Source organism: Oenanthe melanoleuca, chromosome 6 (genome assembly GCF_029582105.1).
Source record: "Oenanthe melanoleuca isolate GR-GAL-2019-014 chromosome 6, OMel1.0, whole genome shotgun sequence".
NCBI lineage: Eukaryota > Metazoa > Chordata > Aves > Passeriformes > Muscicapidae > Oenanthe > Oenanthe melanoleuca.
The window spans coordinates 19,736,523-19,753,167 of NC_079340.1; the positions used below are offsets into that span (position 1 = coordinate 19,736,523).

Sequence of the window (16,645 nt, forward strand, 5' to 3'; positions counted from 1 at the left end):
TACTAACACTATCTGTTGCAGCAGAACTTTACACAATATGCTCCAACTCATACAAACACATAATGATCACAAATACCAACCATCCACCTCCAGCCCAAATATTCAGTGCAGTTTTCAGATTACTGACTTCTACCTCCAGCATCAAATCTCTACCCAATCAGCAGAATACTCCAACAACCCTGATAGTTCACTCACTGAACCAGCAAAGTCTAGGCAAGATAAAATAACAAAGCAATGCATTTGTTTTGCCCAGCTGCTTCCAAAATTACATGAGTTTCTATCAACAGAAACAATAAATCAGTTCATGTTTTGTTAGAAATTTTAGGAGTATTGCTAATATAGGAAATCCTACTTCACACCATAGATACATTTGCTTTACGCTGATGCGGTATTTTATTAAAAAGTAACATTACATGCAAAAGGGGCAGGGGTATCTTCACCAGAATTTATATATGCAGCATTACATAATACATGGGCTAAAAAAAAAACCCTTTATGTATATTTCTCTTAAGTTTCTAATGTTACTTGTCCATAAATACAGTCTATGTTTGGTATGTATGTATCTTGTCATCACTAGGTTGGAATCGCAAGATGTGTAATATTCTGAGGTATATAAAAATTGTGCTTTCTTCTTCAATACAAAGAAGCAGAATAAAAAACTTCTGTCTTGTGTGAAATTAGAGTATTTTCTACAATTTTGTAGCAGAGATGGAATCCATTAAGAACATAACACTAGCTGTAAGATCCTTATTATAGAAATGAAAAGCCATCCGGTATCAACTCCCCTTCTTTGCCATCATCAAGTTCTCTAAACTGAAAAGAGATGGTTTGCAACACAAGGTAAATAAGGACTCCCAAAAGTGGCTAATGCACAACTCTTGATAATGCTATCTTGGCTTATTGAGGAAATTATGTTGGCAGGAAATACAGAAGTCTGCATCAACAACCCTTTTTGATATCAGGAAGCACTCCAAGCTGTTTTCTATCTCCAGTAAATTTGGAATCTGGAAAACTTTTAGTTTAAACCCAAAAAGCATGTATTTGGATAAAGGGTGCAACTTCAGGATCCTCGTCAAAGTGAAAAATATAATTATGTATTACTTCTAAATGTCATCTATCAGTTTTACTTCCTGTTCCTTTATCATACTACAGAAAGAATTAGCAGCCATCATCAACTGGTATGGTTAATTTTACACATTTTTTTAATGTGATATTTCACACTGTTCTATTAAAAGAAACAGTCCACTCTTCCAACAGTTCTGGCAGCCTTTCTTTCCCTCCCAACTTTTCAGTGAGATGAACAAGTAATGATGATTTTGTTTGCATTTTTTCTTAAAAAATAATAAAGATACAGTGAAATTACATTTTAACAGTATTTCAATATGCTTTCATGTAACACAGCTGCAAGGATTCCATAAAAAGAAGATAACCCAGCCTGAATGCTTGAAGGCAAGTGCAGCTGAGATTGTAGGACTAGCAATACTTACATCATCTATGTGTCACTGATACTTAAATTCTCTAAGTAATCTGACTTCAAAAGTACCTGAGACACAAGGAAAAGATAAGGAAACAACAAATAATTTGATACCATGTTTCTCAAAAAAACTTTTCATCCTTGTAAGCTTGTGCACTGAATCTCTTTTATAGAAGATAAAATAGGTTATTGTGTCTCTGCCATTGAATCCAATCTAAACTGAAGAGGTTCACCCTGTCAGAATCTCCAGAATTTGCTTCCTATTTTTCGCTACTGCTCTGATTTCCACAAGATTGACTGAATATTCCTATGTTTTGTAACATTCATCAAAATATTTGGGTAACATGGAACACTTGTGGGAACTGTGAAATGTGGATTAATGCAAAGATGCGTATTTTACACATATACTTAAAAACATCCAGGTAATAAAAGCCTTGTGGCGTGTCCTTTATTTTGCACACAAAAGAACACATGGGCTTATGCCCTGAGTACCCATACCCATCTCAGCTGGTTCATCCAGAACTACTAACACTAGAAGTAATATATTTGCCTGTTTGGGAACTATTAAGAGTATGAACAATGTGAAAATGAATATGTAACTTCAAAAACTGAAATCTCTTTTTGAGGTCACCCTAATACATACCAAAACTGAGTAGATGTGTAAACACCTATATACTGGAGAAAAGTCTACAAGATCTTGGGCAGTTAAAACCTGAAGAAGGAAAGGAAAAAGAAGAGTATATAAAACATAATAAACATGTAATCTGTAAAATTGGATACATTACCTACAGAACTTGTCTATGTAATAAGGACTCAAAAATGGATGGCTTCTATCAGAAAACAATAAAACAATTGCTCCAATCTCTCCTCCTTTTCCATTACAGACATAAATTTCATTTGTGTTGCAATACCACACTTCTTTCTCTGTGTTTACAGATCATCAGACATAAAGGTCTAAATACTCACTGTGGTATTCAATTTAGGAATACTGAGTATTTGACAGATGAAAGAGTTCTTACCTAAGCTGAAGTCCTCAATACCAAAATGCAGGATTTAGCAACACCAGAATATTCTAGTACGCCACATAACACTAACAGTGGTGTAAGTTGCAACTGAATTCCAGAATAACTGCAGGTCCTGTCCAATTGAATGTCCTCAAACATAACACTAAAGCTAGCATTAATATAATATTTATTAATATAATAAAATACAACTAATAGTTTGTGTATTTTTCTAATGTTAAGCATCTAAACACAGTGTAAAGACAGTAATTTTGTTCAATAAACCTACAAAATTCACTTTAAATAAGATGAACTGATTTAGTACAAAGTTACCTCTTCTTCATGTTCATCCTCATCTTCAAATGTTCGCTTCAATGTGATTTCATTCTTGGATTCCAAAATCCTGTTTCTCCCTAAATGCACATTCCGACCATAGCTTACATTATTCTGCTTCTGAAGAGCAGAACTAAAGGTTTTCTGCTGCTGTGCCTGTTTTAAGAGAGAAATGCAATTCAAATTTCATCACTGATGAGCATATGCTAGGACATGAAAAGCAGGTGGTGCAACTGAATACACATCAGTATAACTGCAAGGTGCATGCACACCCTCAGCCTACACCAGTGATTTTGCCTTTAATCAGTTTGGGATGAAGAATTAATTCAATAGTGAATCCTGCGTAACTTTTCCCTAATCACCATTATAAAATTTAAAGGCAGAAAAATTTTAAAATATCAATCTGTAATTTTCCTGATCATAAATTGCAGAGAATCAATATTTAAATGAAGTACAGGTTTCTGAGCTCCCAGATACTTTTTTGCTGTCTTCAGTTAAGTCTATGTGAGCAGTCAGTTGCAGAACTCAAAGGCACGATATTGCCCTTACTATTGAAGGCAGCACAGCATAATCTTGCAATTAGGTTTCATTTATAATAATCAATGCTGCATTTTATAAGAACCTTAGATGACAAAATGGCAACCCAACCTGAATTCTGCCAACGAGAAGTCAAATGAAAATGTTTTTTGCTCTCTGAATAAATTTTAAAAGTATTAATTGCTTTAAACCTGGCCTAGTAGTGATGCTCTGAAGTGGCAGATTATTTTGTGACAGAGCAGGCAAGGCCTCCAGCTGTTTCAGTCTCCTTCTGGCTCTTAGTCTTCTGTATGAGTAGCACTTTAGAGAGAACTAGCAGTTATCTCAACACTTCTTTTGTCTAATTCATCCTGGCCAGCTGGCCAGATAGGCTGCTCTTTGTTTTGGTGAAGTAGCTGCTGAGACACAGACTATCCAGAAGCTGACTACTCAAAGTACTTCATAATTTCTTGAAACCTGAGATATACAGTATCTCTCCTTCCTTTCTCAGGGAGGAAACTACTTCTTGTCTAGGACACTGATAAAAACCACACAATATGTATGCATTTCACAGCTCTCCATTTTTACTCAGAGGTCTGTGGGATGACTGTAATCTTTGAACAAACCTTCTGGAATAATTTGAGACTAATGAAACTGTAATTTTCAGTTAACAACAGGACCAAGGTAATTCTGTTTGGCTGGCTTACCTGTTTCATGGCAGTCTCCCCAATTCTGTCAGAGTGCTTTCGAATACTCTCTAAGAAATCCTTCAGATCTGACATGGATATTTCTTTTATTTCTTCACGCAGTTTTGGAAGATTTTCTATCATTATCTGGCAAAAGCGGTATTGGCTAACTCTAGGAAGATACAGATTTTCTAGCTGCTCCATTGTTTTCAAAGCAGAATAGTATCTACAAAGAGATTAAAATAAAATTATGTAGCTTCTCATAAAAAGTTGGTAAAATAATTTATCTCATATATATCAATATCACACATTGAATAATATGCATCAAATTAATTTACTCTATTCTTAGAAAAATTAATAATCAAAAGGTCATCCATTTAATGCTTTAATTTGAAAAAAGCCCAGTGAAGTGCCAGAGGGACTCAGCTACATCAAAACTTTAAGTAGGCTCTATAGTATTAATTGTTCTGATCAGTAGTCCCAGTACCATATGGAGCATCCTGCAGACTGGAGACACTGAAGTCATAACCATTCTCTTCCCTTCTAAACTGAACTGATCAAGGATTTTTATGATTTGAGGTTTTTTTCTGAAACACGAACTGCCAATAACCACCCAACACTGCAGTATATGCACCAAACAACGAAAAGAATCTTGAAAAAGCATGCCTGCAGGTACCTGCCTCCTTCAGGTACACATGCACACACACACACACACACCCCTACACCAATCCTCTTTCTACCATTCTCAGTCAGAAAAGTCACATATATGCCTATCCTGACCAATGCTTTTTTCATATCATATTTTGCTGTAAACCAAAAACCTATTAACTCTTCTCACAAAATGCAGTCCATCCCACCTAGAAAACAACTACATTGAATTAACCAAGTACCATAATGAACAAACCTGCGACCTCAACCACAGTTTAAAGGGACGCACAGGAACCAGGCTAAACATGAGTAGGACAGCAGTCAACTGCAGATGTGACAATAATTTCCCTTTAGGTATTATTCTTACCAGCTACTCAGCCCTGGAGGAAGTTGGGAAAATGAATTTCATTTGTCTGATTAGAACAGAATAAGGTAAACTGATGCCTTCTACCTTCATCTTAAATGGGAAAAACAGAAACACTCAGATCAGATGGAGTTAACTTGCTGCTAGTTCCAACCCTTTCTTCCCATAAATACGGAGTAATATCCTTAACCCATTTTCAGCTTTTCTTCCATAATTTTAATTCCTTTTTCTTCCTTAAAGTCCAACATAATCTGTTTTGAAAAATTATCAAATTATTTTGAGGAAAAAAGCTGAATATGAGAAAAATCCCTTCAAATGAGAAAACCTAGAAAAGTGTCCTTTACAGTCCTTTAGCTTCTGGACATTACTTTGTAAATATAGCAAGTAAACACTTTCAAAAAATGTAGTTCAAGTTTCTGGTTTTCTTCAGTGGACAAGCAATAACAAATTACTACCACTAGAGCCATGGCTTCTTGTTCAATTCTGAAATTAAGACAGTGTTTTGAATCTTCTCATCAAGACATTTCTAAGTTAACAAATCAGCATAGTTGGAGGATGGGAAAAATCTTCTCTTTTATGCCAGAACAGAGCTGCTTTCAGAAGATTGCAAATAAAGAGGTTTCAAGTGTAAATTAGGAGCTTTTGTTTGTTATATGCTTGGTTTATATAAAATATACATAAGGGGACCGGAATGTTGCACATAAGAAAAGGTCTGGGGGGTTTATGTGTATGGGTTTTGTTTTTCTAAATAGAAAATGGCCAAGAGTGCCACATGGTGAGACTTCTGGGGAATAAAACCATAATAGCATCAAAATAGTATAAAAGGTTTTTATTTAAATTATACAGATCAGCTTATCAGAACACTGTTAGTTCATCTGGAAGGTTTTTGACTGCTGGCTCTAAGATCAGAATTAACATAATCCATTCTAAATCCATTCTAGAGTCCCTTCCTAATTAAACATATATGGAGCTCAGGACCTTGCCCTTTTAACATCTGTTCTGATAAAGCACCGAAGTCTTACTCATTTGAAGGTCATGTGCAGGTCAGGATTTAAACCAAAAAGTTTTGCATATCATTTCATAAATTATGTATTTATGTATTTAGAGTTTAAAACTTCCCATAGATTTAACTCAATGTTGAAGGTTTTGACAATATTATTCGTTCCCAGCATGTATTATCAATCACATAAGATGAAGATTGCCCATTTGAGTACAAATGAGTTAAAGAAATATCTTCAAAGTTATTTTTCATACAAATATAGCATTCTTCTATTATTCTGAGCTGATCTTTTAAGAATATGCTCCTCGATACAAAATCTGTTTTTTCAAACTGAAGATACAAGTTTGAAACACCAATGTGAGTCATATGATAAGACTGTGCAAAACTGATCTACTTCAACACCAGAACAAGAAAAGTGTGGATTTTGCACAGTGAATTTTACTAAAATCTGGCAACAATAAAAATGGAACCTTCTAATACCAGCAAGAACCAGGAAAGAAAAAAACAACACACAATAAATTTTTAAAACCTCACAACAAATAAACAGCCACCCTCCCCATCTGCAAAGATTAATATTAGTGTTTTGCATCATCTTGTTCTTTGCAAAATGCCCCAGGCAGGTCTGTATAGAATATGAAACATCAACACACAAAAACCCCAAAATTAAAATAAAATTACCATTACTTTTGTGTACATGAAGTATTCTTTTATGCTTTAAATGACAAAGAAAACTTTTAATATTTTTATCAGCAGACTGTTGTTTGGAGGCAGTAAAGAGAAATACCATAACTTACTAATAATACCCCATCAAATTAAACTACAGCAGTAAAGAAATTACACAGATCAGGAGCAAGATAAACTCAAAGACTCAATTTTACCAAGAATAATTTATTTGCGAACAAACTTATTAAGTAAAAAAACATGTAGTTATATGCCAAAATTTCCTGCTGAAAAAAAACAAGAGACAAAATCTTCATTTTATTTTAAGTAAGGAAATAAACCTAGTTTACAAAGAAAAAATAGTAGTATACTCCAACTTTAGTGTTTCCCTTAGAGGAAATACTGCATATTCTTGCTTACTACATTTCCACTGAGTAAATACCTAAAACTTTACTACCAAACACATTTCAGGGAGTTTCTTGGGATTTTTTGATAATGCTACAGAAAAATCATACTCAGAAAGATCCTGAAGGTGACATGTAGAAATTGCAATTTAAATCCTTTTACCACTAGTATTTACCTTGCTTTTAAATGTAGTTGCCTTACCAACTTTAAACCTAAGTTATAAACTTTCCCAGCGTACATATTCTGTCAGTTGCCTAAAGCTCCATGAACTGAGACAGAGGCACTAGTAACTCTGAAACTTTTGTAAAGTAAATCAAAGGCTCAGTATTTCTGAAAATCAGATTAAAGAGCTTCTCTGTGGAAAAAAACCCAAGATATGTGGAATACCCTTCTTGTCAATAATGATGTGGTAGGAAATTTTTTTAGAAAGTGAAATTATCAAACTAACAATACTTGAGAATGGTGACAAAGAAAGCAGCTGACATTTCAGTATCAAATAGCCTCATCAAATAAATTCTGATGGGGGTTTTTTGCCAGATCCATGGTACCTCTGGGAAGTATAGATTTGCTGCTGGTAAAATCCAGTGCTTCATGGTGACACTGTTCCAAAACAATGTAGAAAAACAAAATCAAATTACCATGGTTTTATCTGTTCTGATATCTTCTGATATCTATAATAGCATGGGTAGAACCAAATTATACAAATGATTAATTTTTCATTTTTGTATCCTTTAAGTCTTAAGACTCATTTAGATGCTTGGAAGGTTTTGCAGAGAAAGGATGAATTGCTGTCTCAGTGAGTTTTAGTAACCTAAATAACTAATCAACTCTGCCTTTCCCACAGTTTGGAAAAAAGCTTATAACAAGGTCAAAAAACAAATCCAAGTCCTTCCAGGCAAATACTCTGAAACACTACACTTCTTCTTCAGTCCATCTCACAGATTTGAGAAGATTCAGCAACCATCTTAGCAGACTGACTTATTGAATTATTTCCACTTATGATGGGTTTGGGCTTTTTGTAATATTTACTGTGGAAAAAGACTTGCAAGAACACCAGTTCTAACTATTTCCAATTAGACCACAATCACTTGAAGCAGCTGGGACCTGCCTCTCAAGCCACATATCAAAATCCAAACACTAAGGCCATGGTAACACAGATGTATGAAATGCGTGATGACCTTATCTCTGACTCAAAATTCAAGCTCAAATTGTCTAAGTGCAATAGCCCCCACTAGGCAGTTGGGAGTGCAGCAAAGAAACCACACTTCTCCTTTGTGCTTCCTCAGTTAAGACTTTAAACTCTCTGTAGCTCTTTCCAGCCCAACCGTGTCTGTTTAGAGCAGATTCTGCAGTTACTTCCTCCCACTACTACAGTTCTTGTCAACTTGTGTTATGCATGGCTCAGGAGACAGATAAATAGGATACAGAGCCTTTCACCTCTAGGTCATCAGTTCAAATGTTACCCATATTGGTAAAGGACCAAAAGTTGCTGTCAATAGATGACTTTTTTGACTTCTCTGTAAAACTCCATTCTGCCTGCACAAACCAGTATATATTCCAGATCCAAAATCCTGCATTAACTTAAAAGGGGTCTGTCACAGAAAAAGGAAATAAAATTCCAATCTTTTTCCTGTAACAACTATCCCCCAAATATATATAATATTCATACTTTTGTTTTTCCCTTCCTTTAAACATTAGAAAGTTATATTCATTATATACATAACATTATGAGAGTTTTATTCATGGTGCAAGACTGTAAGACAATGGAACAATGAAAACATGTTCTAAAAGGCCACAAGCAGAGAAAGTCAAGATGTCTTTTCATAAAAAAGAGAAGTGAAAGATTGGCTCAATGAAGGTTTATGAGAAATTTTTTGCCTAAAATAAACACTTCTCATTGCTTTGTTATGTTAGATTGTGACTGCTACTCTCTCTGACTCTTCCACAAAGAAGTTTCACAGCAAAACTTGGGAAGATCGATTTTGAAATCCCATGTATGTGGACATATCAGCTGTCAGGTCTTTGCACTGACACTATGGATGTTCTTGATGTTGCTCAATCTTTTAGTACTGATAAAGGCCAGAATACAAGCACTCTGCCAAGCCACAAGGAAATTACCAGTTGAATTATCTGCCAGTTCCATGGGATAGCCATCTGTAGGCTGCATTATAGAGAACTGTAAAGTCACAGGCAAAATAGTAACTGTAGTGTAGCTAATGAAAGAGTTACCTGAGCTGCAGCAGTTGCCTGCAGCAGAGTCTGAGCCTTCTTCACTCCATGTGATTTCAAGATACATCAAAAGCTATGGCATCTCCACTCTCCTTTAGATCTCTTTATGGTATGACAATAATATGTCCAAACCCCTCAATTCAGGAGTCCTTTGATTTTTAAGACTTCCTGTCTGGCAACAACTTCCACAGGAAAATTATCAGATAGAAGTCTTCTAGATTTGAAGAGTACTAATGGTTTCTCAGAAAGCACATCAACCATCAGTTTACTCCACAAAAGCACTAGCAAATATAGAGTCAAAATGCTAAAAACCAACAGCAATTTTATCTCACCCTAAATGATCTTTACATGACATTAGGGACTACAACGTCCCTTGTGATTCAAAACCAGGAAGCTACTTGCCTTGCTTGAAGGAGCAAGGGTAGGGCAGAATGCAGGCATTGAACCCAGTGTTTTCAATACTTCCAGGACACGAAGTGTAGCATTAACCACAGAAGACCTTGCAGAGGGAAGTGGTGTGATACAGACAACACACTCTTCAGTCTGATCTCTGACATGAGTAGCAAAGGGACTGTTTACATCTTTCTGCAGAGCTGTTCCAAGAACACTGCAACAACATGCTACTACTACTACGACCACATGCCAGCTACTCTAAGCAGATGCTGAGCCAGTGTCCTGTTCAGAGGTAGCACTGTATAGTAGTCAAGCTGATGAGATCTACCACATTGGCTCATATACAGCAAATTTTAATTGCAATAAGAGACACCATTGTACCATAGCTGTAAGGTCATTATTAAAGCTTTTGCATGTCTGCAGAAGACCTCCCAGAGAGCAAATGTGCACAGATATCACGTAGCACATATATCTTTGTCAAAGATGCATCAGATTTACTGCAATGTCCATAGATCTGATGGTACAGTTAATCTGAAGCATTTTGGACATGTCTGCATACAGGCTTTAAGAGCTGATTGCTCACACAGTGGCTGCTCTTGAGGGTTTTTCAGATGTCCAAGGGTATGGTAGGAGGTGTTGGCCACTCAGAAACCAAAATCCTGACAGTCCAAAAGAAAATCTGTATTACATTGCAGCCCTGCAGACAACTGACTATGCACAGCTAGCTCCAAATGGAAACAGTCCTGTCCAGACAGACTTGTCAGCAGGAGCTCTCTGCAGTGGTGCCAAGTGCACAAAGAGGCACCGCCAGCAACCAGGAACCCAGAAAGTGCAGCCTCAAAGCATCAGTGTGACTGAGGCACTGTGAAAAGCAGGCAGGGATCAGGGAGGCAGTGATGACATGGAAATCACAAAGAAGAAAACAGCAGCACTGGTATTGCTGGGGTGGGTGTGTGAGGTGCAGGCAGCAGCCCCAGGGGGACAGGACGCAGCTAAAGCAGGAGGCAAGGGCAGCCAAGTTGCCATGGAGGGAGGGAGAACTGGGGATATTGGGACTACAGCAGCAGTGAGTGGCTCCCTGAGAAAATAAAAAGTGGAGACACAATAGGAAATAGCAGCTGGTCATGTACCAGTTATAAACTATTATCCTAGAAATTAATTTTTAATTATAGTTTTAATTCTTTTTAACAAATCAATTTGCCACAGAGGGAAAAATCCCAAACAACACACTATCTGCACTTCATTCTCATAGCCCATTTACACAAAAAGCATAGAGAAACCAGCTAGGTCTAAAGAAATACATAAGGTTAAGTTAAAACGTCCTTTCTTCTGGCATTATGTGTTTAATTTAACCAGATCGTGATATATTAATCAGATATTAATGTACTCTAAAAGACCTTTAGTCCCTAAGGATCTTATTTTTCTTGCTTCTATAAGTAATAAATGTGTTTATTTCACATTTTATAATCATAATTTCACTACATGCCATACCCGTTTAAGTAAGCACTAAGTTCTTTAATACAACTTTTTCAAATATTCTTGAAATACAGATCAGTATAGGAAACAAACATTACACACACACCAAGCTACAGACTAAGAACACTTACTTGTCTATGTAAGTGTTTGCTATTCTGTCGACTTAGTTACAAATATTACATTTTTTCTCATGGAAATAGGTTTACTCACCTTTTTACACTCATCTGTTCTTTTAGTTTGCTGTACATTTCCAGCACTGTATAAAAGCAAGCAGATTAACTTGTGAGTCTTATTGTGGCTTCAGTTAATAAAAGAGGAAAATACGTACAGTAAAGGACAAAATTAGATATAGAAAAGGATGTGCTATATTTACCTTACTTAATTTCTACTGTAGCATAAATGTGATAAACTTAGCAAAAAAATATTCTAGAATGCAGCTAAAAAAGAAAAAAATAACAGAACTCATAACAGCTTTAAAATTAAAAAAAGAATTATGACAAACAAAACAGTCAACACTATACATATCAAGCATATTCATTCACTTACTACATGCTACAACCTGATCTGCATTACCAGTCCATGGCCCATCTCCATAAAAAGGCAACAGTACCACCTACTGTACCCAGAACATGTCAACAAGAAGACTTCATAAAGAAAATTCTCAAATCTACTTTACACCAATATGACAAACAGAATAAAATCCTTATGGAGCTGTGTGCGATCCTGCAATATTACCTTCCTGAAAATAACATTTAGAGCCCTTTTGCTTTATTTCAAAACACCTGCAGCAGCACAGAGCTAAACATACAATGCTGAAAGAGCATCATTAGTATTTTCCCAGTATTCAAACACTAAAACCCACCCTTTCAAGCAACGATTTGTTTACCATATTAAAAATATTGGGTCATTCAAAGCTGTATGTGGCTATATTGTTCATGCCATTTAAATATCTATTGTCTTCTGACATTGTCACAATTGCTCTACTGCAAAAGACATGGAACCTACATGTTGACATCTTTTTAAAACCTATTCATTTTTTTGTTAAACTGGATGCTACAGGACCAGAACTTAGAAAATATAGAAAATTTTTCCTTTTGTCTATTGTGACTTACTTTGTTTAACTTGCCATCATATTTAGCTACAGGTCACTCACCTGGAAGACATAACTGTAGTTTTTCCACAACTGTTGTAATATTCCGCTGCTGAACTCTACATCGGATGATTTCCTCTGTTTGGGCTATCACCTTAAAGGTTATTTTTTTAGGAAAAAAAAGGAAAGAAAATCACACTTAAATGATGCAAATAAATTTATTTTGCTACAAATATTCATAAAGCCCATATAGGAAGCATCATTTTCTCACCTCTTTCCCAGCATCCTGAAGCCTTCGGTTGGTATCAGTAACTTGGACCTTAAAAATAATTTCACCTTTGTTAGACAAATATGCATATATTGCCCTGATGTGACTGCTCACCCTTGTAATCAGATCATGCTTCCTGAGAAACTTAGAACAAAGAAATGCAAATTCAAATTAACTCTACAGCTTGAACTTGAACTTTTGATCGCAAAGGGCTTTTGTTAAATTCAATTACTTATGACAGTTCTTTCTAACAGATTCTGTGGCAAACTTCTCAAATTTACTTGGGATTTTTGAACTTTCCTTGTTTCTGTAGGTCTGTCAAACAATTCAAATCATTGACCCAATTGACCACTGGTCCCTTTTTGATAACCTCAATGAGCTCTATGGGCCATTCATTGTCTGTAAGAAATGGTGATTGCATTTTATGGTAATTAAACATTCATACTTTGCTGAATGCAAACACTGGGTGGTTGATTAACATCAAACGTGGAAATCTCCAAACCACAGCAACATTTTAATGCTGCAGGTGCAGGCAAAGCTCAACCTCAGATTTTCCCACATAGTAAGTGACTCATTAGGTCATCATAATAAGGAAGCACATTCTAGTTTATTAAAAATCTCATTAATTTCTGAACAAAGATGCTCAATGACCTCATTGATGCTGTATTTGGTCTCTTGTTATCTGAATATCCTTTATATAATGGTCTTCTAATCATAACCTCTGATGAACTATGCTCATTCTGTCTGGTGTGCATATTTTGCTCTCAAAAGTGTAAGGAGAGCTAAAAGGGACGGATCTCATGATTCACTATTCTGCATTCTGATCTGTGAGGAAATCTTGGTTCTCATATCTCATGAAAACTACTAACATCACCTACTCTCCTGCTCATTACAAAGTAAAGAACAGGGAGTTTTTCCACGGATAATTGTAGTATTTTTAGTTTTCTAATAAGGACTTTCAATTCTGCTAAGGCCTGACATATAAACACATGATTGGGAAAAGATCTATTTAAGAAATACTGTGTTTATCATTTATTGTCCTTCACCTTCTGAGAAAGCCTTTAAAAAAAGGCAAAATAATTTGGTAGCATTTTCTGAAAACATAAATTTAAAAAATCAAAATGAGATCTAATAAAATATTCAACTTTGTAAATATAAATTACTGTATCAGGCAGCACGGCTCTAATTACAAATTCTGTTCAATTCACTTCTAAAAAATTGCTGCAAACATCAGAATACATGTGATAAACACTAAATAAATCTCCAGTAGAGAGTCCAGCTCCTTCTTTTAGATTCTAAGACAATAACATATGAAACCCTGAAAAACTTTTTCCTTACCTTTAGTTTTTCTGCATCAGCTCTAACTTTAAGAAGCTCTGTAATAGCATCCACAAAGCCCTGATGGTGAAAATTGCACATCTTTTCTATCTCCCTGTCATGGTTACGTATGCAGGCATCAAGTTTTTCCATAAACTTCTGATGTGCATTTGGTTGGTCATCATATACAGACCTGTCAAATACAAATAAGAAAATAAGAGTTTACTTTTTCCCCCAGTTGAAAATACATGTATGCAACAATCTTTATTGAAACCTATCTCTCTTAACAAGAAAATTAAAGCAAGCAAACTTGATGTTAGTGGCATCCTTTAGTGGATCCACTCCACCAAAATAGGATTAAAAAAAAAAAAAGGCACAAAATTGAGAACTGATGGCACAAAACCCAGCCCTTATGGCATTAATCCAGGTGCTTAACCAGTTACATCATGGTTGACCTGAGCCTCACTGGTCTGTTATTTATGCCCTAATGCTCAAATATGGGTACAAAAGAATCAGTTTCTCCAACCACCTCAAATAGCATGGATCACTTTTCCATCAAATTCCACTCTTTGCTAAATATAAAGAAGTGCAAACATACAAATCTGCTTTCCTGGTATTCCTAACAGCAGAGTTATCCAACTAAATCAGGGTTGGATGCCTCCAGCCACAATGACCGGAGCATTGTGCGGCTGCAGCTGGACCCCTGGCAAAGGCAACTTCCAAGGCTCCATCCCCTCCTGTCCATGCCCAACAACTCCCAGGGCAAAAACCATGACATGCACACACCTAAGGCTGCCTCCTCCAAGGCACCTAACTGTCAGGAAGGGCTAGAATCAGGTCTTCTTGCTTATTTTACTAATTCTTGAATAGCTCACTTAGAAAACTCCAGCAGGAAACATGGGAGAAATTACTGGTGTAGTTTGTTAAGCAGCACCAGAAACAGGAATCTGCATGGAAAAATGCTCAAGCATGAGAAGGAGCAAAGGAGGGCAATTTAAAGCTTTAGACTTTGGCAGAGTAAGCAAGAGAAGAGGTTTTACACAGAGCAGTACCAAAACCAAAGGTATGGAGTCTCCCAACAAAGGCAAGGCACAGACAGTTCCAAAAACTGACTAATAATTTGATACAGCAACAACAGCAAAGACTGGAAGTTTTGAAGTAGCTTTTCACATAGAATGAGAACAGCAATACGAGGATGATTTAATCATACATATACAAATACGTTTGTACTGCAAACTACAAGTGTTAAAAAACAACTGATCAAAAACCTTTAAATTGCTTTTTTAGCTTTTAATTTCCTTTCACAATTATAAAGTTTTCTCCAGATATTTCTAAGGAGAAAATGATTTTAAAAAACATAAAAATTTTAAAATGTTAACATTTTTAAAAATGGAAAAGGCTGAAATTCCAAGAGTTTCAGTGTTCCTTGTAGAACAGTCTTAAGTTCAAGACCCAGGCAACCATGAGTCAAAGCCTCTAAAACTCTTGAGTAGCAAGAAGTACTTCCCTCCCAATCTTCTTGAAGAAGTGTGATTTCCCATATACTTCAAGATTCTATTTTCTAACCAGATACCTGGGCTTTCCTGAGATCTGAGCTCATCATCAGCACAACAAACCTATAGCTGAGTGTCTGACAGGAACATGACCTTTCAATGAGGAAAAGGATGCAGAAGAGATTGAAGAGAGTCTTGTAGTAAGATTGTTTATACTTTTTGAGTGTCTTTTGACTTCTTACAATATACTCAGAGAAGCAACTGAACTTAAGTGACAGAAGAAAGGCAATATGCTGTCCTACATGTTGAAGGAAGAAAGCCAATTCCTTATATTCCACTTTTTATAGATACTTTTTCAGGGGAAAAATCTATTGAATAAAATTTCCCCCTTTTGCTTATGATATGAAAATAAATCTGTGGTAATAAAAGCAGGTTCTTTCCTCCAAAGTGCACCAGGGGAAAAATAAGATTGCTGACCCATAAAGTGGTTCACCCTTTACCATTTCTACCACCACATGATGGCTGGAGAGAGCAAATGTGTGTCCATAAATCTCTCCTCTTGAGGCTCCTGCCTGAAAGGGCTCCCTCAAGGCTGCCCAGGATGACTGAGCTTTAAAAGGCTGTGGAGGATGGTCATAAGTGACCTGCATCACCAGGGGAAATATCCACATACAGAACCTAGTGCTGGCTGAAGGAAGAAGCAGCATCCTGACCTGGGAGGAAAGAAAAGTACAAGACACAGTGGGCATTGAGTGAGGTCTCATCAGGCAGCCTGAGGTTCTGCATGAGAAGCCACAGGGGCAAGTGGACTATAACACTGTCACCTGTACAGAAATAGGGAAGGGATCAGAAAAAAGTTCAATGACTGATGTGGTAGCAATCTAAAATACACATTACAGTTACATGAGTGCTGCTTTGTTAAGGAAAGGGTCAGAGATGCTGGAAGCTACAGGGTGGACACACAGGGGCATCCAACTGTCGTCAGAGTTCTTGGAGAAGAAAAAAAGATTAGGAGGACCAGAGGCATTAAAGTGCCTTCACAGATATCTGGCAAGCATGAGCCTCCTCAAATTGGGCTGGACTCACTACCTATACCGCACTGCATGCTAAAGAAAAAAAAAACCCAAAAAAAAAAAAAAAAAAACAAAAAAAAAAAAAAAACCAAAAACAAAACAAAAAAAAAAAACAAAACCCAAAAAACAAAATAACCACCAAACAAAAAAACCAAACCAACCAACCAAGAAACCCAAACACATAGGAAAAAACCAAACAAAAAAAAACATACACAGAAA

At 36.3% G+C, this 16,645-nt stretch overlaps 1 protein-coding gene across 5 annotated transcripts in view; it reads right to left on the reverse strand.

The window, feature by feature from the left end:
* The window catches only part of EXOC6 (exocyst complex component 6), an 88,900-nt gene that overhangs the window by 53,943 nt on the left and 18,312 nt on the right, over window positions 1–16,645 (reverse strand). For all 5 annotated transcript variants that reach the window (XM_056494924.1, XM_056494925.1, XM_056494927.1 and 2 more), the window contains exons 2-8: window positions 13,882–14,053; window positions 12,547–12,594; window positions 12,339–12,429; window positions 11,396–11,441; window positions 4,032–4,236; window positions 2,809–2,964; window positions 2,118–2,186 (exon numbers count right to left, since the gene is read on the reverse strand). In XM_056494924.1, coding sequence (XP_056350899.1) covers window positions 2,118–2,186; window positions 2,809–2,964; window positions 4,032–4,236; window positions 11,396–11,441; window positions 12,339–12,429; window positions 12,547–12,594; window positions 13,882–14,053 — 787 coding nt within the window. The remainder of the gene's footprint in view (window positions 1–2,117; window positions 2,187–2,808; window positions 2,965–4,031; window positions 4,237–11,395; window positions 11,442–12,338; window positions 12,430–12,546; window positions 12,595–13,881; window positions 14,054–16,645) is intronic.